Source organism: Populus alba, chromosome 7 (genome assembly GCF_005239225.2).
Source record: "Populus alba chromosome 7, ASM523922v2, whole genome shotgun sequence".
In the NCBI taxonomy this organism is placed as follows: domain Eukaryota; kingdom Viridiplantae; phylum Streptophyta; class Magnoliopsida; order Malpighiales; family Salicaceae; genus Populus; species Populus alba.
In genome coordinates, this window is record NC_133290.1 from 11,701,152 (window position 1) to 11,725,563 (window position 24,412).

General features: G+C 31.3%; 2 protein-coding genes across 2 annotated transcripts; one reads left to right on the top strand and one right to left on the bottom strand.

Annotated features, from left to right (window-relative positions):
* Positions 1 to 585: 585 nt before the first annotated feature.
* On the top strand, positions 586 to 2,390 carry LOC118043553 (protein NEN4). The gene is made up of 5 exons (XM_035051569.2): positions 586 to 1,186; positions 1,363 to 1,409; positions 1,508 to 1,571; positions 1,698 to 1,871; positions 1,972 to 2,390. The coding sequence occupies exons 1-5, from the start codon at positions 737 to 739 to the stop codon at positions 2,062 to 2,064; spliced, it is 828 nt and encodes a 275-aa protein (XP_034907460.1). The 5' UTR covers positions 586 to 736; the 3' UTR covers positions 2,065 to 2,390.
* Positions 2,391 to 8,207: 5,817 nt separating this feature from the next.
* On the bottom strand, positions 8,208 to 12,429 carry LOC118043554 (sulfate transporter 2.1). Its single transcript, XM_035051570.2, has 12 exons — positions 11,831 to 12,429; positions 11,664 to 11,712; positions 11,365 to 11,572; positions 11,097 to 11,271; positions 10,921 to 10,986; positions 10,583 to 10,813; positions 10,358 to 10,484; positions 9,972 to 10,258; positions 9,095 to 9,288; positions 8,902 to 8,981; positions 8,696 to 8,772; positions 8,208 to 8,604 (listed from the first exon to the last, which is right to left on the bottom strand). Exons 1-12 carry the CDS (start codon positions 12,152 to 12,154, stop codon positions 8,464 to 8,466), a joined length of 1,959 nt encoding a protein of 652 aa, XP_034907461.1. The 5' UTR covers positions 12,155 to 12,429; the 3' UTR covers positions 8,208 to 8,463.
* Positions 12,430 to 24,412: the final 11,983 nt, after the last annotated feature.

The following is a 24,412-nucleotide window of genomic DNA, read 5'->3' on the forward strand; positions in this document are numbered from 1 at the left end:
TTTCATCAAGGCTATAGTGGAAAAATCACCCACGGGACCTAGTTTTTTAGTTAATAGAAAGACTTGTGCACGTGCCCTTTAATACAGGAAAGGCCAGCAAACAAGAAACTAGAAGGAAAAGCTTGGACTCAGGCTGAAAGGAAGCCTTCTTGTCGGCTTGGCCCAATAAGGGTGCTACTTGACTGGCATCGTTATTATGTTAGGCTATAGGCTTTAGCTAGAGGTCTTTATTAAGACAAAGAAAAGAGGGTTTTAAAATCTATGTTGTTTTACAATACTGCTATCCTCCAGTTGTCTTCCTTCTTTTGGTCAGAAGATTCGAAACATAAGCGAACAGGGAATCGATTCCTTTCGAGGAAGGAGACTTTGCTTCCAATGTTTCCACACGTTCAATTTGCATGTCCTTGTGGGTGAAGAAAGTTCAGACTTTTTACACAGGTCTCGTCTAAAGGTCTCGGAGAAAGCTATCCTTGTCCTTCTTTACAGCAAGATATACCTGTCTAAAGGGACATGATTTCCTCAAAACATCACCAAGGACACAAAGACGCCTCCATGCAAGGCCTCATCAAGCTCCTAACTTGAACTGCAAGACAATCAATGTCGAATGTGAAGAATTCTTTCTTCATTACCTGCCTTTGGGCTTTCTTGTATTATTACCCCGCTATTTGTAACTCAGTGAAGACAACAGGAATTAGCCAAAAAAATTAAAACCAGTTACCAATACTAAAAACCAGACATGGAGTCGTCTAGTCCTTATCCCGTAGGCTCACCAGAGATTGTGGTCTTCGACTTGGAAACAACGGTGCCCAATAGAGCCGGACAACGGTTCTGGGTACTGGAGTTTGGTGCAATAACAGTTTGTCCACGGAAACTTGTTGAGCTAGATAGCTATAGTACCCTCATAAGACCTAAGGACTTGTCTGCTGTTGCATTGAAGTCTGGTCGATGTGATGGGATAACCCGTGGAGCTGTTTCAAATGCACCTGCATTCGAGGAAGTTGCTGATAAAATTTTTAGTATTTTGAATGGTAGAATCTGGGCAGGACATAACATCCAAAGATTTGACTGTGTCCGGATTAAGGAGGCATTTGCAGAGATTGGTAAGCCGGCGCCAGTTCCTGTCGGAATGATTGATTCCTTAGGAGTCCTGACTGAAAGATTCGGTAGAAGAGCCGGTAACATGAAGGTATGCATCTATGCATCAAATTTGAACCATTTTCTATTCATATATAACATGCATTAATCTGTAAATTTTTGGTGCAATCATATGATCTGAACCTATAAGCACGCGTCAGCTTAGTGACTTCATTTACAAAATTTCATGATGTTTTCTGTATCCTGATACGGTTCTATCATGTTTAGATGGCAACTTTAGCTGCTTATTTTGGGCTCGGCAAGCAAAAACACAGGTATAAATTCTGGTCTAAACCAGACCCGTGTGTGCTTGATATTTTTCTCTGGTATTATATGAAACCTGTAATCATGGTTTTACAACTGCACTAAACAGGAGTCTCGATGACGTTCGTATGAACTTAGAGGTCTTGAAGCATTGCGCTACGGTTTTATTCCTGGTAATCTCTAACATCTATCCATCATCCCATCCGATTTCATCACACATTTCATCATTATTTACGTAAGGTACATGATTGTTTTGAAATCATAATTAATTAACATTTTGGAGTCCTCAATGGATTAAGGAATCATGCCTTCCAAGCGTTTCGAATGCCAAATGGTGCAACCCTTCAACAATAGTAACTCGAAGCAGAAGTAATGGAAAACTGCCGTGTAGGGAAGAAAATAGCCGCAAATCACCTCCATCTACTCTTGGATACCAAAGAGCAGTTCCCTATACACGGGGAAGTCTGGGAAAGGTTCAAGCTGTTCATTAATTGCTTGTAATGTTCAATATTGTCCAATCTATAATGTCAAATACAAGCTACTAATGACAATGAATTGCATTAAAAACGACAGATGGCAGTAGGAGTGAAGGATTTGGTGTGTAAGGCCCAAGAGACCACATCTTTTAACAACTTACTCAAGCATTCTCATTCTCTGCTGAGATGAGCAAAGAAACAAGGCTCCTTCCGCTCATTTTGCATCGCCTTCTTTGTGTTGATAAAGATGGATGCATCAAGAGAGGACAAGATGTTAGCTCACCAATAATGATGGATAGATCTTCATGAATCTACCAATGGACAAAACATGCTGTTAACATATTTGGTTCATCTTGTTTTTCACAGATAACTTGAAATTGGGGGTGTGTAAATTATGTCAAGATGCCTAATGGCGTTAAGATTCAGATTGGAAGAGCATTAATTTAATCTTTGTAACTAAGATTATGTGTTCATCCTTCAATTAATTGATTTATTTATTTTTTAAAAAAGATTTGTTTGTTTTTCAGGCCATACAGTTAATTGTGTCTAGGATACAAACAGGAACATAGAAATGGGAATTTGGTGGCTACATGAAAATCCAAAAGTGTCCACAACAACGTATAGAACGTAGAAATGGACTCACATGATCAATAATCTTGAGCTTTTGGCCTGGATGTGTGTGTAACTCTCAGTCCTAAAATCGTAGGAGAGCTTGATTGATCCTAACTCTCAGACCTCTGGTCATGGCATGTCTGTTTCACCAACTCTGTGTGGCAATATTGAATTCTGAATGGGAAACTACACTTGGATTATAATATAAAAGGACTCGTTCTTCCCCTCATTTTTAAGTGGATACTGGATGGAGTTTTCCAACACAACCAAAGTGGAAAATAAGTGTTATCATTACCTTCAGATCCTCTGGGATACAATGAATCTAGACAATTCTGGGTAAAATAGCATTTTTTTTTTTTATTAGTGTTATGTTACTGTCTCTATAACACACACACCTGTGTGTTATCTTCTCTCTTATTTGATAATACACACACATATATATGTGTGTGAAAAGATAACGATAACAAAAATATATTTATTTAAAGAGATATAAATATAATAAATAAAAATAAATATGTTATTAAAATAATTTTTAATTGAATTATAGTATTTCAAAATAGGAGGTATTGTCTGATAATATGTATTAGTTTTTATCTATAAAATATCAATGTAAAATACTCTTAATTTTAAAATTGTTTAACTAATGGATGAAAGATAAAAATAGTTATTATTATAGTTTTAAAACCCGACCTGATTATAAGTCGAGAGGGTCAACTTATTTTTTTTTAAAAGATAAAAAAATATCATTTAAAAAACAATTCTCAGTAGAAAAATCAATGGGTTCTTAACCCTTGTTTTTACCGAGTTTTATTTTGGGTCGGACAAGTCAAATCGAGTAAATGTTTTTCTCTAATTTTTTCTTAAACCTAGACTAGTCCATGCCCCGAGTCAACTGAGTATCGTGTCAACTCGTCAGATTAATTTGGGTTTTCTAACAAGGGTTATTATACTATTATTTATTTAACACTTCATAAAAAATAAAGGAAATTAATATTTTATTATTTTTTAAATATATAAGCTTCATAGTAATAAAATAATTTTTATTTTATTTTATTTTATCTTGTTCACAGTCAACTAAACAATATATAAAAATAGTTATTCTATTTTCTATATCACTATCCAACATAAATTTATTTCCATTTTCTATTTTCTTCTTCTTTATTTTTATTATCTTTATTTTTTTATCCAGAATATTATTAACAATCGTTACTTTAAAAGCTTGAGAAGCGAAAATAATTAAATCATATCAAAACTTGCAACGGACTCTGAAGAAAGTGGGTGGGAATCAGAAAAAGGATGTTATCTATTGGCTGCAAAAGAAAATGGTAACAACGCTTTTCAATACATAAAATTAATTATTATTACTAGTAAGCATCAACTGATCACCACTTAAACGTTGAGGTTCCATGAATGTGAACAATTTTGGTAATAAGCAACGTCTTTATTTCAATTAACACGCAGAGTTGACATAATTAGTTAATAATTAATTATCAATGCTTTTAGCTTCACTGAAAATAAAAATAAAAATAAAAATAAAAATAAAAATAAAGATGTGTGCCTTTAGCTTTCTAAATTTATAAAACTTTATGGAAATATATAGTATTTACTTACTATTCTAAGACTGAAAGAAAAAGAACAATGAAAAAAAAAATATTCAATTGAAGAAAAAAAAAATAAATGAATATATTCCTTGAACAATTTAGAGTGAATTTTTGTATTGTCAAAACATGAGATATATAAAAGACATGTTTCGAGATATAATATATATTATTATATTTTTTCTAAAATATCATCATAAAAAAATTTTAATTTTAAAATTGTCCAATTAAGACGTGAAGAAAAAAATACTTATTATCATAATTTTAATACCCAACTCAGGAGTTGATCCGAGACAAGACTCAGGTCATAGATCAACTAGGGTTGGCCCTAGTCAATATAAAAATAAAAGTGATTATTATCATAGTTTTAAGACGTAACTAGGAGGTCTACCCTAGGTAAGGCTTTGGTCATGGATCGGGTTACTGTTGACTTGGGTACCTGACTTGTGACTTAGTTTAACACAAGGATCAACGTGATTATTATCATAATTTTAAAACCCAACTTGAAAGTGAACCCAGACCAAGGCTTTGATCATGGGTTGAGAGGGTCAAACTAGATTGACTTGTTTAATGTAAAAATAAAAGTGGTTATTAGTATAATTTTTAAATTTAACTAAAAGGTGGATCTAAGGTAAGGCTCAAGTTATGAGTTGAGATGATCAACCCGAGTTAACACAATTTTTTTTTATCAGAAACAATTACAAAGAAAGTCAACGGACTTTTTGACTTGGGGTTTTGGCATCATTCCTCTATTTTTTTAACCCAAACTGGTCTAGCCCTTAACCTGTCAAAGTTTTATAATTAGGTTTATTATTATATTATTAATTTTAACACTTAATATAAACTAAAGTACAAAAATAATATCTAACTATTTTAAAATATATATATATAAAAGGAAAAAGTGGTCAAAGATAGCTAACATAGGCAGATTGTTTGGACTTAACAATCAGGTAATTAAGAACAAATTATGTATAAAATAATTAAAATATCATAGTCTTTTTGTTTTTTTACAAATGCAGCAACATTTAAATACTATCAAAAACACTAAATGAAATAAATACTTGCTCTTAAAAATAACTAAATCTTAGAAGCATTACTTAATTAAACTATTAAAACAACCTTAATTATATAAAATCTACTGCAATTCTAGCTTCTAGATCATTCTTCAATTGGAAGAAACTTATTCTCAATTTACGACCAATTAAAAATTACCAATCTTTCTTTTTTTTCTCTTTAAATACACACACACACGTGTGTGTGTGTGTATATATATGTTTGATAAATGTATGCCAATCATTTTCCTTAGAGAAGATTCTGTGTTTTTGAATAAGTCATGAGAATTGTATTAAAAATAAAAGCGAGTAAAACCCATTAAGCACCACACCAAATAAAGGCTAAAACAAAATAATAAATAGTGGGAAGCCCACCACTACACTACACTGCACTCGAAACAGCCCGAGAAAAAAAAGAAACAATAAACTACAGCGATGATCCCCCAGGACAGCAGCATGTTACATAAACAATAAAACTCAAACTCTTGTGTTGTGGGATAACGCGTTAATTAATTAATTAATTATAAAATTCCTTTCCGCACTAATTTGAAGAACATTGAACAAAAAGGAAAACTAAATCAAATGATTTCATTGAAGCACAATCGATCAGACACCACTTCCTCCAAGAATCCGAATTAATTGTAATGGTGGGACAAATAGAGAAATTATCAGCCATTAATCACAAGAATCAAAAACTTCTGCCTGCCGGATTTTATGCCATCAGAAGCATCGTTTCGTTATTATATGTGTTATCTCTACGGCTCACCGATCAAGCCGGCCTGGAGCTGTCCGATACCTGTCCTCAAGCACCTATAATTAATATTCAGGAAGACCAGTCCTTACTTTTCCTTAATGAAGCTGGCAATTGCGAATCACGGATTATCAAGAAAGGAGGAGCCTTAAGAGCCACAGGACCAATTGATTAAGATATTTGATTAATATCACACAACATATCTTACAATAACTTGTGCATGGCTTAGTTGAGATTATTTTTATCCTCACAAAGATAGGATACCATCATCTAATTTTGAATGATGTAGCTCAACTAGTTAGGTTTTGAGTTTACTCCTTAAAGATCATTAGTTTGAATTCTATAAATTTTAGAGCCATTAAAAGCTTGCATGGTCGTTAATTTCAGGGTCATTGAAATTAATCAGTCGAGATGCATGCAAGCTGATCCGAACACTATGTTAATAAAAAAAAAAAGAAGAAGAAGAAGAAGAAGTTGGAATCAAGCTACATTTCTTCCTTCCTCTTTTGTTGATTCACATATTAATAAAAGAAGAAAAGATAAATGGTTAAGTGGTCTAGAGTGTAGCTGACTTAGCTCCATCCCTAAAAGTGAAATCCATCTACAATACGATTGATGCCAGGCGCCACAAAAACTGTATCCCTTGACTGTTTTCGCCACACGCAGTGTCATGATATGTGACATTAATTAATGTGGTAGGGTATATGTTATGGCAATGATCAGAGTGACTCTAATTTTTCTTGAGAAATTAATCTCTTTGTGTGAGGATGATCAAGGCATGAAATTAATCCACTCCTCAGTTTCAATGCAATATTGTCCACAAAGGTTGGATATAGATGCTCCATTGATTAATAAATGTTTCAGAAGCAGGCACAGGAAATTCTTGATGTGATCCTTCAAGTACTGCATGTGTGTGTGTGTGAGAGAGAGAGAGAGTCCTCATCTTTCCTTGTTTGTTCTTATCGGTAGTAAGAGAATTAGCTACAGTGTTAATATATACAAGTATGGAATACTTAACTTTGTTAATTATTTTAATCGATGTTAAGTTTTCAGAAGAATTTAATAAATCTTCCTAAATATTAATTTCAAGATTTGAACCCGTAAAATCAAGGAATGGAGGATAACTTCTTAAATATTCTAGATGTGATTATCAATTAATATTCATGGTTCAATTTAAATAGATGGAGTATATATAGATTGACAGGTATACTTCTACAATATATATATATATTACTTTTTGTACCACCATTCACTTAAATTAATTTGCATATATACACACACCAAGATTGATTGATTTTTAGTGATTTTTGTTTTTTGAATAATAGTGAAAGATGAATCTAAAATAATATATGAAAATAAAAATATAATCAGATTTAAGTAAATTGAGTATGCACATAATTAATTACTATATTTTGCTTTAGTAAATTGATTGTAAATAATAATAATAAATTCTAACACACCATCTTAACTGCATTTGCACGAGGTATATCATTACTTTGTACGTAACAAAATACACGTAGCTATTACTTTTAGCTTTAGTGAAGGAAAGAAAAAGAGACTTGTGCCTTTTATCTTTTTAAATCAATTTATACATTGATTGACATACAAAGAACAAATCTTAAAAAAAAAAAAAAAAACAAAATCAGCAATCGCCATATTATTCTTAATGTTTTTGTAAAGGGTACGGATATAGAATCTTATTATATATATATATATATATATATATATATATATTGATTGACAATTGCCATATTCTTTATGTGTTTGTAAAGGGTACGGCTACACAACATTATCAGCAACCTAGGATTTTTTATTTTTAAAGTATAATTATGTTATTTTTTAAAGTATTTTTCACTTGAAAATATATTAAAATAATATATTTTTATTTTTTAAATTATTTTTTATATTAGTATATCAAAATAATCTAAAAAAAACCAGAAAATATTAATTTAAAAAAATATAAAAAAATAAAAATATTTTAATTTTTTTCAAAAACATTTTTAAAACGCAAAAACAAACAGGACCTAGACAATTAATAATGATTTCATGTAAATACAATGAATAATATATAGAGTTTCTGCGCTTCAAAAATATTTTTTATAATTTTTTTTGTTTTAAATTATTTTTTTATATTTTTTAAATTATTTTAATATACTGATATCAAAAATAATTTTTAAAAAATAAAAAAAAAATTATTTTAATATATTTTTAAATAAAAAAAAACACTTTAAAAAACAATCAATACAACACTCAAAATTAATTCTCTTGAAAAACCCATAACAAATAAAGGCTTTAATGGTGAAAAAGAGAACTCGAGCCGTTATAAGAGTCGGAGTTTAAAATTATTGATAAAAACATATTATACAAAGGTTATGGTTTATATTACATTTCTTTCTTACATAAAATCACCACTTAACGACCGCTACCTCCGCCGTGGACTTCCACTTTTGAGCCCTGGCTAGGATTAGGTAGAGGAGATGAAAGCTTCGTTTTATTACATGTCCCAGTAACACAGACACTGGGGACTAGATCACACTCACACAAGATAAAAGAAAGCATAATTAGAAGCCATATGCTTAAACAGCAGCCATTTTGGCGCCCAGACATGCGTCCACAGCGTCTCCGATTGTCAAGAAGACCCTTCCTCCTACTTTGGTCACAAAGTTGGCTACCCTTAGCTTATGAATCACTTGCCACTTAGGGTTTGTTATGGCTAGCTGAGAGACAACAAACCGTTCATGATAAGAGAATTTGCATCGCCAAAATACAGATAAATTCATAGTATATAGGACACAGTCACTGTATTACCTCCATTCCACTCGAGGCAAGATTCTTGTGCAATTCCACCAGAGAAGTGATTCCAGATACATCAATGTTCATTAAATCTGCAACACGGAAAACGATTTTGAAAAAAAGAGGAAAAACTTTGATATAGTCCTGAAAAAAAGAGGAAAAACTTTGATATAGTCCATAACTAGCACGAACCCGTCCTTGATTTTCCCGTAAAAACTTACTGGACATGTCAAGAATCACAGCTTGAGGAGTCCTTTTCCCTTTACTGCCCTCTTCCTCTTCAGTTGCCAATTTCATTATCCTTCAACAGCAGATTAGAAAATGAAAAGGAATAGAGCTTAGTTCATTATTGTACGTATACTGTATATGTTATGTATAATTAATGAACATTATAGCATATCATCAAGTCCTTACTTTTCTTTGACAAAGTTTGCATTCGCAAAACAAAGCAAACCAGACTTAACACGGATTACGAGGACCTGAGGGTTCTTAGCAGCCATGGGGTATTGATCAACATCACAGAATATATCAGTTTCGGGGAGTCTTCCAAGTACTTCCGCGCCTGGTCTGATTGAGATTATAAGAATCTTCACAAAAGATATTGTCACCTGAAACTCAACATAACCGTTCAAATTATGTGAAAACTTATCTCATCAAATATAAAATCAGAATTCTTTTTTTAAAAAAAAATAACAAAACGATGGTTCAGGCACGGCGGACCCTTGCTTCATACATACGCACTGTACACAGTCACTGTTTTCGCCACACATCCACTGGCATGATACATGACACTTAGTCAACTTGGTGGGGTATATGTAATTGTAATGCCAATGAATCAGTCGAATTTTGGTACTTTATTGGCCTGAGATCGTTTGGCCTTTCCACAAATTTCTTTTGTTAATTATGAGCTCCACGAAATCCACTTCAGTTTCCATCAAGTTTCTAATGTTGTCCGCGAAGGTTGGATATATGATCCATTCATTTATAATTGTTGAAGATCTTCTTGTATGAGGAAGCACGAAAATTCTAGATATGATCCTTCAAGTGCATAAACTATACGAAGTTGACATACACAGTACTCAGGCCTAATACTACAACTTGCAGTAAATTACCAGAAAAAAAAAAAAAAAAAAAAGACTTTTGCCAATAAAATCTAATATTTCTAAGCTTTCCATGCATTCTTAGTTTCATGAAACAAAAAAAAATGAATTTATTGAAACAATATTTATTGTATATCATTATCTTTATGTATATGTATGCCCGGGAAGTAAAAAGCAGAAACTAATGTTACCGCAGCTAGGAGACCGATCTCCACGGAAGCAAATAAGACCCCAACGAAGGCCCCAGCGCAAGCAAGGAAATCCAGCTTATCAATTTTCCAGATATTGTATGCTTCATGAAGGTCAACGAGTCCAGGTAAAGCAGAAAGAATGATTGCAGCAAGGATTGCAATGGGAGTGTAATACAGTAGCCTTGTGAACAATTCCAAGGATATGATCACTGTAATGGCCATCACAATATTTGACATGGCTGTTTCACAACCAGCACTAAAATTGACAGCACTGCGCGAGAACGAACCTACATAATTTGATGGTTAATACTTCCATGAAAATTAATATATTTAAGCAAATGGATTGTTAGATATATCCTACATAAAGTCTTGGAAGAATCTCTCACCGGTTGCAACATAGCAAGAAGTGAAAGATCCCAAAATGTTCATAAATCCCATGGCAACCATTTCTTGGTTTCCATTGATGTGGTATCCTTTTATGGATGCAAAAGACCTGCCTACTGCAATTGCTTCCTGCATTTGACATAACAGCAGAGTGGAATGGAAAGTGAGTAATGTTGATTGATTTAGTACTTCTCATGAAAATTGTTGTTGAATTGTTTGACACCTACAGTGAGTGCGACGACAGCGACTATGAGTCCAATTTTAGCCACCTCTCCGATGTGTGGGTTGTTGAACTGTAACTGATGGACTGAGCTTGGGTTTAAGCCCCTTTTAATGTGTTTTATAATCATTACCCCATGTTTATCTGCTCTTGTCAGATAAACTAGAAGAGTTGATAAAACAACAGATATCAAAGGAGCAATTGCTGGCAGCCAGAAGAGCTTCCTGTTCCTTCTACCCTGAGAGAATCACGAATCTATCATCCTTAATTAAATGACTTTAATAACGGCAGAAAGAAATTTCTCATATTCGTAATCAGGTTTAAGTTTTTGCTACTAGGACTTACCACAAATCTGGTTACTAGAATAAAAGTTAAGAATGAGCATCCGAGTATAAAATTATGGGGATTCCACTGTGATCAAGATAGGAAAACGAAGGATAAGTTGGCATTTCTACGGCAATATATGTAATCGAGTGAATTAATAGGCTGACTGAGGAGGAAATCTAGGGACAGTAACATACAGAATGATGAACTGCTCTCCAAATAGCTTCCATTACAGAGATAACATCAGTCTTATTTGTGAAATGAGTAATCCCAAGTAGCCCTTTCATTTGTTGAAGACCGATGACAACGGCTGCCCCTGCTACAAACCCAACAATTGCAGCATGGGAGAGAAAATCCACAAGGAAACCCAACCTGCGAATTCCAACAAGGAAAACAAAGCAGCTTAAGTACTATGAAGGTTGAAATAACACTAACCAGCAAAAAATACACTTGTGAAGGAACCACCTGAATAGTCCAAATGCTGCTTGGAAAATTCCTGCAAAAAAGGTTGTGGTAAGAACAAGATTTCTGTAAGGAATTGGATTAGCCTCAGGATCTACTAGTTTCGAAATCATCGAAGACAAGAGCAGCGAAACCACAGCCACTGGCCCAATTGCTATGTCTCTTGAAGTTCCCATTACAGCATAAATGAGAGGCGGGATAACACTTGTATCTGAAAACGAAAAACAAATTCACACACACATAGTTTAACTATATCAAAGATAGCTAGCTAGCCTCAACAGAAGTTCAGTAAGATAACTTACAGAGGCCATATTGAGGATCAAGCTTTGCTAGAGTTGCATATCCAATACTCTGCATGAAATTTTTGTAGTATTTTCAGACAAACTAAGAAATTAGTTACTACAAAGAAATAGCAGTGTCGACTGTTTTTGTGACCATTGTAAACTTCCATGATTGCTTGTGTTTTTACCTGAGGAATGCAGAGACTAGCGAGAGTCAGACCCGCCAACAGATCGTTCTTGAAATTTGTTGCCTTGTAGCTCCGGCACCAGCAAAATATGGGAAAAATAGCGTGCAGGAATGAAATTACAGTCTTGGAAAGGCTACCCTTGTCCTTGAAAGTTGGGAATCTCCTGGCATGAGGCAAAACTGTTTCCCTGACGGAACCCGTGAGCTCTTGCCACAGGCTAGGTGGCTCAGGAGCATTGAGCACCCACTGAGCCTTTTCAGCGTGCCCATTCCTCTCAACGTCATGGATTTCTTGATGACCTGTTTCTACTGCCAGAGAAGCCATGGTTGATTTGAAGTGTTTGGGAAAACTCAAAGAGTCTCTGTCTCCGATAAGTCTCTCAACCTATGGAGATGAAAACATTCAGGCTACAGAATGGTTCGCACTGCACCAAGCTTAGAGAATGGTGTGATGCTAAAGTGCGTATATATGTTACCTTTATACCAGTCTTTGTCTTTATATACACAGAAAAGGCAACTTCAAAGGTCGAGGAATTTTTACAAGGAGACCATCCAAGACCTGTGATTTGCGAATTTAGGTCGCATAAGTGGTGGGATGCAAATTCCTTCGTACACATGGAGAGTCAAATATGAGGGTGCCAAGGGAGATTTTAAAGAAGCTGTTGATACGCAGGTAGATATGGTTTTTTTAAAAAAATGTTTTTTATTTAAAAATATATTAAAATAATATATATATTTTTATTTTTAAAAATTATTTTTTATATCATGGCATATGATTCAAAAAATATTTTAAAAATAAATTTTAAAAAAAAATTCAAATTTTGCACAACCCCATTGAAACATGTCAGTCTCCAGACAGTCTATTACAATTTAATTGACTATTTATGAAACACAGCTGCCGTCTAAATTTGTTGTAAATGGAATTTCTGACTTTGAAATTAAACTGTTTTATAAAATATATATTATCTCAAGAAAGACTGTTTCATAGAAAACAAAATTATTTGAGAAGAAGTAACTGCAAGACAAATGCAATGGTACTATGGTAGAGCCCAGTAGAGACTAGCACCTCCAAGATCATGGGAAATTCCTGATGAATTCCTTATTTGCCGTTGTTTTGTATGAACATTAACTCATCAATGTCTTTGGTGTTTTTGAGGAGAGTTTATCCTTGCGCTAAGAGAAAATCACAAGAAATTCTTTTCTTTTCTTTTTTAATGCATCTATCTAAGAGTTTTTAGTTCTTTTTAAAAAAAATTGAATTCTTTTTTAAAATTAATTTTTTTATCATTTTATATGCTGATGTTAAATATAAATTTTAAAAAATAAAAAATATATTATTTTAATATATTTTTAAAAGAATATTTTAAATAAAATCATTATTATAACTTAAAACAGTACCTAACTAAGTTTATTTTAATAATCTAAGTTGTTCGAACAATCCAAGCTTGTATCAGGACATGTTCAAGGCTGGATGCTAAGTAAAGACAGACACGGACGTATGCACGGTTGTTTCCTTAAATAAACTAAAGTCCAGAGCACGATGTACTTTTTTAACTACTGTCTTTTCTTTTTCTTTTTCTTTTTTTAACAAATTGAAAAGGGGGCAGAGGACTATCCCTGCTCAGTAACTTGAGCCACTTTTGGAATCATATTGAATTTAATTTAATTTTTAAGCATGTTTAAATTCAATTAATAATATATTACAATCTTTATTTTTAAAATAAAATACTAAATTACATAATTGAATTGAATTTTATAGAACACATTTAAAAATAAATTAAATTACCAATTTGACTATTAGAAATCGTTTTTGTTTGTTATAAGGACCCTTATGCTTATTTAAAATGACATAAGATTTAAGTATTTTAAAGAAGTTATAAATAAATATATCTCATATTAATTATTCATTAAATATTTATTGAAAAATATATTTTTTTGTAAAAAATCTTGATTTCTTATTAATGATTTTGACAGAAAAACCTTCAATAAAAAAAAAAAAAAAAGCATATATGAATGTATATCTTCTTTTAATATAGTTTTACAGAAAAACTTAATATTTTTAAATTTTAATTTTTTTATAAAAAAAATAACCCGTAGCATTACACAATATATAACTAATAAATTATTCAAAAGACGTGATAAAACATCAAAAGCCAAAGTTATATCTTTCATAATTTTTGTTGGTTGGTATAATTGTTAATCCGTTGGCGATGATGACAGGAATTAAGCTATTCGTTAGTTCAAGATGATGGGGGGGAGTGGCGACACTAGTGCCATTTTGTAAAGTTATGTCTAGATTCAATGTACCTCTTTCTCTTTGTTGCATGTTCTGTTCGCCATGGTTTCTTAGTGCTAAGCTCCATATGTAGTAGCTTCATTGGTTGATAGTGCTACAGACTGACTGTAAACTAACATGTGTTACTCTTTATTAGATGTAGTGTTTGAAAATGTGGTAAGTTTTGTTTTTGAATGTTTTTCAAAAGTAATTTTTATTTGAAAAAAATATTAAATTGATATTTTAATTTTTAGTATTTTTTATTATTTTGATGTTCTAATGTTATAAATGAAAAAATTTTCTTAAAAAATAACATGCATTGTAATATCAAACACATTTAATTTAACTTTTTACACCTCCCTAAACAATGAACCTATAAAAATCAAAGCTATACTCATGATATAGATTATAAAAACATGTGTTTTTGTTTTGGAAATAAAAAAAAAAATCTTCATCAATCTATTATTTTTCTCATACAAATAAGTTTTATAGAATATATTCATCATTCATTTTATGGACTCGGATTTAGAAAATTAGGACTTTGAATTTATTATAAAGCAGGATAATGTGCTTGCAAGAAGATTAATTTTAACACCGATTCTAAAAGGAAACTTAGATAGAGTTCGATTAGTATTTTGGGATAGAAATAATAAAGATAATAGATATAAAAACATGTTTGATTAAAAAAATAAAGATTAAAAAAAAAACTAAACTTGCCTCTAAAATAATTTTAAAGTGGAAAAGGCTTGAATCACTGATTAAAAGGGTCAACTTGGGTTGATCCAAAGGATAAAAATTATTATTATCATAAATTTAAAACTTGACTTGAAGATCAATCAGGGTAAGATCCAGGTTATGGTTCATGAGGATCAACACAGGTTGACCTGAGTTAATGTACAAATAAAAAATAATTATTATTATAGTTTACAACATGAGCCGATCCAAGACAAATTTCAAATTATAGGTCGGGAGGGTCAATCAAGCTTTTTTTCTTAAACTCTGATTAATCTTGGTTATTATAATCTAGAAATGAGAATTTGGAGTTTTCATCTCATTTATCAAAAATTAAAAGAAGATCCCATTAACGTATATAAATTACCTTACAAACAAGAATTTGAACTCGGTTGGTGGGTTGCTTAGCAAAATTCCCCCAATTCTTACTCCAATTGAATATTTGTTTCTCTCTCTACTCCAAACCCTCATTAAGAATTAAGAAACGAAACACATGGGGTTGTGTCCTAGTGGTTGAAGGGACTTGTTCCTTTCCTCTACACCAGGGTTCAAGCCCCACTTGTGTACGCCTGTTACCCCCGCGATGCCTTACATGCTCACTGAGCTTGCAGGATATTCAGTGAGCCCGGGGATTAGTTGTGATGCGCGCAAGCTGGTCCGGACACCTCGGGTTACCAAAAAAAAAAAGAATTAAGAAATGAAGACGAAGTGAAGAACAAGTTTTCAACCTTTTTTTTTAATCTCCCAAACTTTCGGCCAACTTTTAAAAGAAAAGGAAGAATTGTTTTTCCCTAATGTAATTTTCCTTCATACACTTTACAAGCCTCAATTTCTTAGAGAGCACACCATATTTTGAATAAAAGAATAGAAGAATCAAGCTTTCTTCTCTCTTAATTAACTGAAAGGAGAAGAAGAGATTTTGGTCTTATTTATAAAAATACCATTACTACTATTCCATGTATTATTTCATGTAAATTACTCGGCCACTCGTACTTTTACAAACTGCTTAATTACTTAATTTATCGATATTTCATGCATATTTGTTATTATTTTTCCATCAAGAAGTTCACTGATTATACAATTTTTTAAAACTAGGGGTTTACACGGTATTATCTACCCACAAATCCTATATTACTTTATTCGGAGTTCCATTCAAATATTCTAAAGACTTTCGCCCCTTTTCACATACATTTTTCTTCCAGCTAATTGTTTCATCCGGTTGGAATTCTCTCAATTTACTCAACATTATGCACCTTCCAATTCAACCTTCAATGTTAAATTTATTAAAAATAAAACTTTGTAATTTTTTTTTTGTTTTTTATAAAATTATTATAATATCATAATTTAGATGACAGGTTTAACAAGTTAGCTCAAGTTAACTCATGATTTTTTTATTTTTGCTTTAATTAATTTTTTTTATTTCAATATTTATTGGAAATTGGGCTATTTTTTCTTTATATATGGGGTTATTTAGATCTTATAATCTGACTTGCATGTTTCACAGGTTAATCAAATCAATTGTTTTGTCATTTATTTTTTTTTTTTTCAATCTAATCCTTTAATATTAGATTGATTAGAAATTGATCTTTATCATTTATTTTGATTTTTTTTCTATAAGATTATTACTATCTCATGATCGCTTGTAGATTTAACATCGGATCGATCTAATATATTGTTATCTTAATATTTGAAAAAAAACTATTATTCAATATATTTGTCATCTTAATATTTGAAAAACAAATATCATTCAATACATTATTGTATCAATATTTAAAAAAGACATAGTACAATATTTATTATATTTTGAGTTAATGATTAAAAAATTTATTAAAAAAACATATTAATAATACATAAATATTTTTTTATATGAAAATAATATTTATCTGACTTACAGCACAAAATGACATCGTATGTATATGGGTTTCATAGTTGCACGGGTTAAAAAAAAACAGTAATGAATGTGTCAAGTGTGAGGCATGTGACCAGTCCACATAAATTCAATTAATTGCAGTGCCATAATCTCTTGATGAAAATGCAGTTAACTATAACTTTCTCCTACCACATTCAATATTTTTTAATAAAAAAAAAAGTAGAAAAATTATCAATATTCACATAATTCCCATCACTAAACTCACAAAATCCATAGCAAAACAATTTTGCCATGAAACAATCTGGTAGGAAAAACCTTGGCCAATAAATTAGTTAAGATGGAAAATTCTGTCCCGGGAATATTTTATAAATTTGGTTTCATATTTCATAAATAAAAATAAGAAAAGCTTGGAAAAAGAAAATGGAAACTTCGATTATCTGCCGCAATTCCATCGCAACAAAGAAAATAGTGGTAATTCATCGTAAATTAAATAACAAAAAAAAAGTTACAAAAAAAAGAATAGAGTATAGGAAAACAGCAGTAGGGAAAAATTAAATCAGCTGGCCAGAATGAGAGCAAATCACTTGCACGAAGCAATACGTGTTTGGAATGAAATGTTGGGCCACTTGGATCGTCCGTGGCCCTTAGGCTTATGTAAGGCCCATTGTGTGTGGACATGAATTAAACTTGTCAACATCTGACTAATCTGTTGGGTTTTTTTTTATTATTATTTAATAGATCTATTTTTAATTTTTTTTTCATATTTTCATTCAAAGTTCATTATTTATTATTTTTAAAATATATATATATATATATATATATATATATAATTCAAAGAAAATTAACATCTACTAAGAATTTTAACAAAAAAACATTAATGGAGAAATCGAAATGGTTTACTAATAAAATTAACACAAAATATAATTAAGATGCAAACTTGAGAAAGCTACAATAATTTAGTAATATATTTGATACTTATCCAATGATATATGGACTCCCCACAACCATTAGATGCAGTAATCGAACAATTCAACACTTCAACTATGTCGGTAGAGAGAAAAAAATAATGAGGTGGACTATATTTTTTACTTTTTAAAAAACAAATTTGGGAAAACGAGGCGTACTAAAACATGAATTTTGATTGCATATATAGATCATAGTTACAAAATTATAATATAAACAAAAAAAAAAATCATTAATCTCATTTCAAATTTGAATATACACTACATATAAAAAAAGTGTAAATTATATTTACTATCATGGATGCAAAAAATGAAACTAATTCCGTAAATACATATTGCCTTAAATAAATAAAAAAAGGTTTTGCAAAAGAAGAATATTGAGAGAGAACAGACAAATTAAGAGGAAAATGATGTATAATATCAAGCACAAAAACACAGAAGTACACTATTCCTTTCTCTGCATTCAAGATTAAGGTTAAGGAGACTTCGGTATTTTTGTAGAGCAAGCCAATCGTTATTAGTGAAAACAAAACACAAACACCCACACCCACCAACAGGGAAGTGATGATAATATTGCATCTCCTTAAGCAAAATCAATAAGAAATGGAGATGGCTATGCATGGAAATCACTAAAATATACATAACATTAAAAAAAGAAAAAAAGAGGAGAGAAATATCAAGAAGATATTAAATGGTTATTGCCCTTTGAGGGAGTAGTGGTGGATGATGCTTCTGCAGGAGCACTTGACTTCTCTTGTTGCTTCTTCCATCTCTCAATCTCCTTCAACAGCAAGCCCTTGCATTCCTCCTCTCCATCATCACGATCACTCTCCTTCATGAAACGAACAAGCTTTCCATTCTTAAAATTGTAACCTAGGTTAAAACACATCCTTTTAATTAATCTTGCTCTCTCAAAGTTTTTCTTCTTCTTTTTCTGGGCGAGGGGGCTAAGAATCTAAGAGAAACAATGGGAGCTTTATCCTGACAGTTTCCTTAAGGTTCTCCTTAATTTATATTGAAATCTCGAGAGTGTTTTGGGTTTGTCGCTGAGAAACGACGTCCGGTGAATACAAGAAAACGATTGATCACCTCAAGAACAAGTTAGGTCGCAAGCAAACAAGTGATGGGAAAAAGTAAATGAAGCCTAAATATCAGGATCATCTATGTGAAACGTTGCTTTTATGAAGCTTTTCATGCCCGGCAAACTCCCACGTACGGCGGTTCTCTCCATCCCTTGCTTGGTTTTTAAGGCAGCAATTTCTACATTAATGTTGACATATTTATGCATGGAGACATTTCCTCTCCTGAAAAGTGTAGAAAGATTTTCCAACGCCACCATGATGCAGTGATTAATGTTCGATAATTAATGATAATAATATGTTAATTTAAATAAATATATGAAAGAGACTCCTTGTTCTATTTCTTTAATTTCCCCATAATTAGATTCATCCTAAGCTAACGGTTTTGTACCTCAAGTGAGATAAATCTCCAATCATTTCCCCATCATTTTTTTTTTTAATTTATTTCCTTTTTTCACTTAACCAAAAAAGGTGCCATGTGGAACTCAATGACAAGTACTTGCGATAATTACAAAAGTGTGTGTTATATCTAAAGAAATTTTAAAAAAATAATTTAATTTTTTATAAAAACACTTTCCAACCACGAAAATAAACGGGGCTAAGAAAACTCGGTGACGAGTTATTGGTAGATTGAAATAGAATATCCTAGCATTGTTGCAAGAATCCATTTTACTTCATTCAAACCTCTGCCTGTATACTTTTACTCTGTTAAGTTTTGGAGCTTTCAGATTCAGGGTTTCAGACAAAAACAAAAACACTTTGTTTTATTTATTGTTCTTCATGTTCAAACAATGGTTGCTTCTCGCGATTGCTGAGTTCCTCACGGCAAGAAACGTAGAGCTATAAATCCTCATGACTCGAAGAAGAGCCATGCAATTTTAATGTGTAAAATGGAAACTTGTTTCAATAGAGCTGGAGGTCTCTTCGGTTATAAGAAATAGCTGTGAAATTCATTTCAACATATGGGCCGTGTGTACATGGAGCCTATGACCAGTCCATTATTAGAGTCCGATATATTGATTAGGGCTTCTAGCTCAACGTATACATGTTGGGCCCAATAAACAATCCATTTAACAATCACCCTGGGCCTGGGCTGGATGGAGGTCCTTAATTCGTCAAGAAAATAAAGAGTAGAGATATTAATGGATCCTTCATCGCTATAATTCTTTTTTGTTTTTTCAATTTTTTTAGAAACAAAACAGAGAGATTAATTTTTTATTAGAAAGTGTAAAAACTAATGATTATATCAAGATTTTAGAAAAGCAATTTGTTTTGGATTTACAATATTTAAATTTAATTTTTTTATATATTTTCAAATTATTTTAACATGCTAATATAAAATATAACTTTAAAAAAATAAAAAATATATATTATTTTAATATATTTTAAAAAAAAAAACACATTTAAAAAAAAAAACGTTATCATACTCTAAACATCCTTTAAAAAAAAAAAATCGAGATAGCCTTGGCTTAGGAGTTGGATTCGGCAGCAGCTGCCATCTACAACGAATTTTCTTATACAAGTTCTTGTTAGAGAACAATCTACATATTACAGTAAGAATAAAGTAATTAATATGAACCATAAATAAATAAATAAAAAGTTAAATAACTTTTAAATGAGTAAATCCATTGTTCCTCCTCTCCACTCGGGCATATGATCGTTGATATAATCCATGCAGCTGCCTTTCCCACACTTCCCTTGGAAAACTGTTCTTCGTATCCTCTCCGATGGAAGCCCTTCAAACGCAAATCCTACAGAATTAACCATACGCAACTCGAGATCATACATTCTACGGTGCTATTGCAGAGCCATGCTTCTATAAGCTTTCTTTATCTCATCAAACCCTAAATTCTGAGATCCAAGAGAAAGAACTTCTTGGAAGTTCATCTTTCTACCTCGTTAGTCGTCGTCTTCCATAAAATTGTCCAGTGCTTGTAGGATTTTTGCCTTGACCATTTCTTCATCATAATTTGCTGTCTTAGGACTTACTTGCAAGGACATCTCCATTTGAATTTCGGAGCCCTAGCGCTCGTAAATAGTTTGTAAGCTGTGAGTGAAAGAAGTGAAGGGCTTGTGTGCGCGCGCTTAAAACACGTTTGTATTTTCAAATAATTTTAATGTACTAATGTCAAAAATAATTTTTAAAAAATAAAAAATATCATTGACATGTATTTTAATATAGAAAATTATTTGAAAAGAACCATAATTCCACTGGTAAATAAATTTTAGTGCCGTTGACTGCAATTTTGGCCTTGAGTCGTCGTCGTCGTTTTCCCCTATGTATTCTTGCTTGTTTATATTAATTAATAATCATATTTCTTGATGGCCTTACCGTGCTCTGCAAGTTTTTTGTTTTTAGACTGACCTTGTACAAGCTAATTTGTCCATGGAAATTAAGCAGATTCCTGGGATGACTATTCCAACACGAGTCCATCAACCACAAGAAATAACAGGAACGACAACATTTTGCATGAATATTATAAATGTTAACGACATTAGAGATCCTAAAAGATATGTGGGTCCATCAAATAATATATACACACGCGCGCGAAGATGGCAACACTAATTTTCTATGTTATTTACAAGGTGGTCAAATTCCATCCGGGCTCCCCAATATCTAAATATCTATATTTTTTTATTTAAAAATGTTTTAAAACAATATTTTTTTATTTTTTTAAATTTATTTTTTACATTAAAATATTAAAAAAAATTAAAATATTTTTTAACTCCAAAGTAGTTTAATTTTAAAAGGTGTAGTTTAATTTCAGGGGTCACCAGTTCAAGTTCCACAAACTTCGGAGCTACTGGAGGCTTACATGATCGTTAATTTCAGGGCCTGTAATATTAATTGAGGTGCGTACAAACTAGCCTAAACACTCATGTTAATAAAAAAAAAAATATGTAGAACATTATTACAATATAATCTAAAAAATAATTTTCTATGTTTTAAGTTATGGTTAAAATCTCGGTTATAAAGGTTCAAAATTGTTTAAATCCATAAGTTTACAAGTAAGATGGATCTACAGCATACAAGAATTAGCACAAAGGTCAAGACTTAGCTCAGGATATATGAAAGTCCTAAGTACGAAGTTGGGTTTTTCATCATCAACCAATTCTAATATGCAAGCGTGAAAAACATTCAGGGCTTATAGACCCACTAGGTTTCTTCTCGTGCGTCAAACTAAATATTCTTTCAAGATAAAAAAGAAAATATATTGATCATAAGAAATTATTTAGTATTGTTCTGGTGGATTAAATTTTTAAAGACATATTGAATTAATTCAAATCAATTATAGATAACCCATCAAATTTATAGTTTGAATCATGGACTCCACTTGATTCAATAAATTTTTTATATTTAATTATATAATAAAAAAATATAAAGAATAATTAAAATTCAAATAAAACTGATATGGCTGACGCATCTAGGCCTTAAAAAAATCCTAGAGTCATTGAGCTGAGGCAAGCTTTTTAGAGACCTTAAACCAACTGTTGTGGTTGAAAAATTAATAGAAAGGACTTTGAGATCAAAATTCAATTTTTAAAACCATTTTCATTTAAAAACATTTCAAACCACTATAAAACAGCTCTTTAAATCACTTATCAATCTCAAAACACACAAAAAAACTTATAAAAACCAACATCAACCAACAAAAATTCAGAGGTGGCTTTTTAAAAAAAAAAAAAATTCATAGGTAAAACCTATCATCATTAAATTCTTCGCACTGAATATAACTAATTGACATCAAAAGTAGTAAGTTTTGTTATCAAGAAAAGACTAGTCCGACTTTTTTTCTCTTTTTTTATTGTTTTTAGATAAATTTCTCTCTCGTCTTTTTAATTTAAGGACTTGAATGTTTTTAGATACTTCGTTATAGGTTAAATAATGCTTTCATATTAGTCCCGTGTCTTTTAATTTTGTCATTCCTTTATAAAATAGAAACAAGTGACCTTTATTTAGCCACAGAAAAATGTAATTGAAAAAGAAAAAATAACTAAAATAAAGGAAATTACTATTGTGAAATACGAGCGTTTTGTTATGTAATGGTGGAAATTGTAGACCTAATGATTTAAGATACAGGCTGGGCCTCCATTGATGTAAACAAATGACCATGCAAATGGATTAAGGCCGAATAATGATCTGCGGCTACAAACTCATGACGGAGTTAGAAGGCCCTTTGATAGAAACAAGTAATTCCTGTTTTTGCTGACAGGATTCCACCAAATCCATGAGATGTGCAAGGTCATCAGGCTTCAATTATTGCTACTCGTTACTTGGTTGCTTGAAAATCCTCGCAAAATAATAAGAATTTGTTAAGATCTGATATTTCCAGTTAGAAGTTTTAAGTTCAAACTTTTGAAAAGATAACGAGAGATGATTATGGGTGCTGTGTAATTCAAAATCTGTTAAATCTTTAGATAAAAATAATAATTCAGAAATGAATAAGTTTCATTTTCCAAAATGCCCAAGTTTTGTAAAATAAAATAACGAGTAGCGAAATTTAATTCAAACAAATAAAATTGAAAGACTTCGAAGATCAAATGATATATATATATATATATATATATATATAATATATATATATATATATATATATATATTCTAGAAGCGCCGTTTGGTTATCACATGAAAACCAATGATACAGGGAACGACTTATAAAGGAAGGGCGTGGAGAAATACAACTCCATCTCTTTAATAGACTAGTCAAGACGATAGCAACGTGTCAGTGACAGAGTGGTACCACGAGGAAACGTAAATAAGATGTGATCAACTTTTCCACAGCAAAATGTACAATCTTTGATGTTGTTCTTTTTTGTAATGACCCATGATGGTGAAATTTGTTTAATTGTGATGCTTATCAATCTTTAATTTTTTAAAAAAACTAATTTAAATATCTAGAATAATTTGTGAATATCTCGATTAATTTCACGATTTCTAAAATTAATAATTATATAAATTTACAGTAGTTCTGAGATTAATCTTTAATTTTTAAATTTTATAAGTATAATTTAGGTTGTTTTTTTAAAAAAAATTATTTAAAAATATATTAAAATAATATTTTTTTAAAAAAATCATTTCTAACATAGTAAATTAAAACAATTTGAAAAAAGAAAAAAAAAAACAGGTTGATAGTCAAACAAACACTTTATTTTCTTTCATAACTATTGCTTTCAATTAAATAGTTAGGTCCAACGAAACTTCTCATTTGACTAACTTGATAATTGATGAGAGTGAAAGGACTTTGCTATTTATTTTTAGAGTTTTTTTTTTTTTAATGTTGAAATGGTTATGTCGGATAGGTTTAATTTCTTAATTTATAATATCAAATCTTGATGAGTGGAGTTTTAATTGAGAGACACGATCCATCAAATAATTGATATTATTACAAGAAATAATTCAAAATGAAAAGCATTGCTCTAAATAGAATATTTAATAATTGATATATTTTTTGTACGTACAGGAAAAAGAAGAAGAAGAAAGAATTGTCGATAAAGTAAATTGAAGCATCAAGGATGTTAGAATCTTGGGCATGTAGGGCCATGGGACAGTTCAATCACAGAATAAAATAATTTGGAATCAAAACGTGCTTCGTGCAATCAAATCATGGTAGAAACCACTGGAACTAAAGTTTGTGGAAAATTAGGCAAAACATACAAAAAGTAG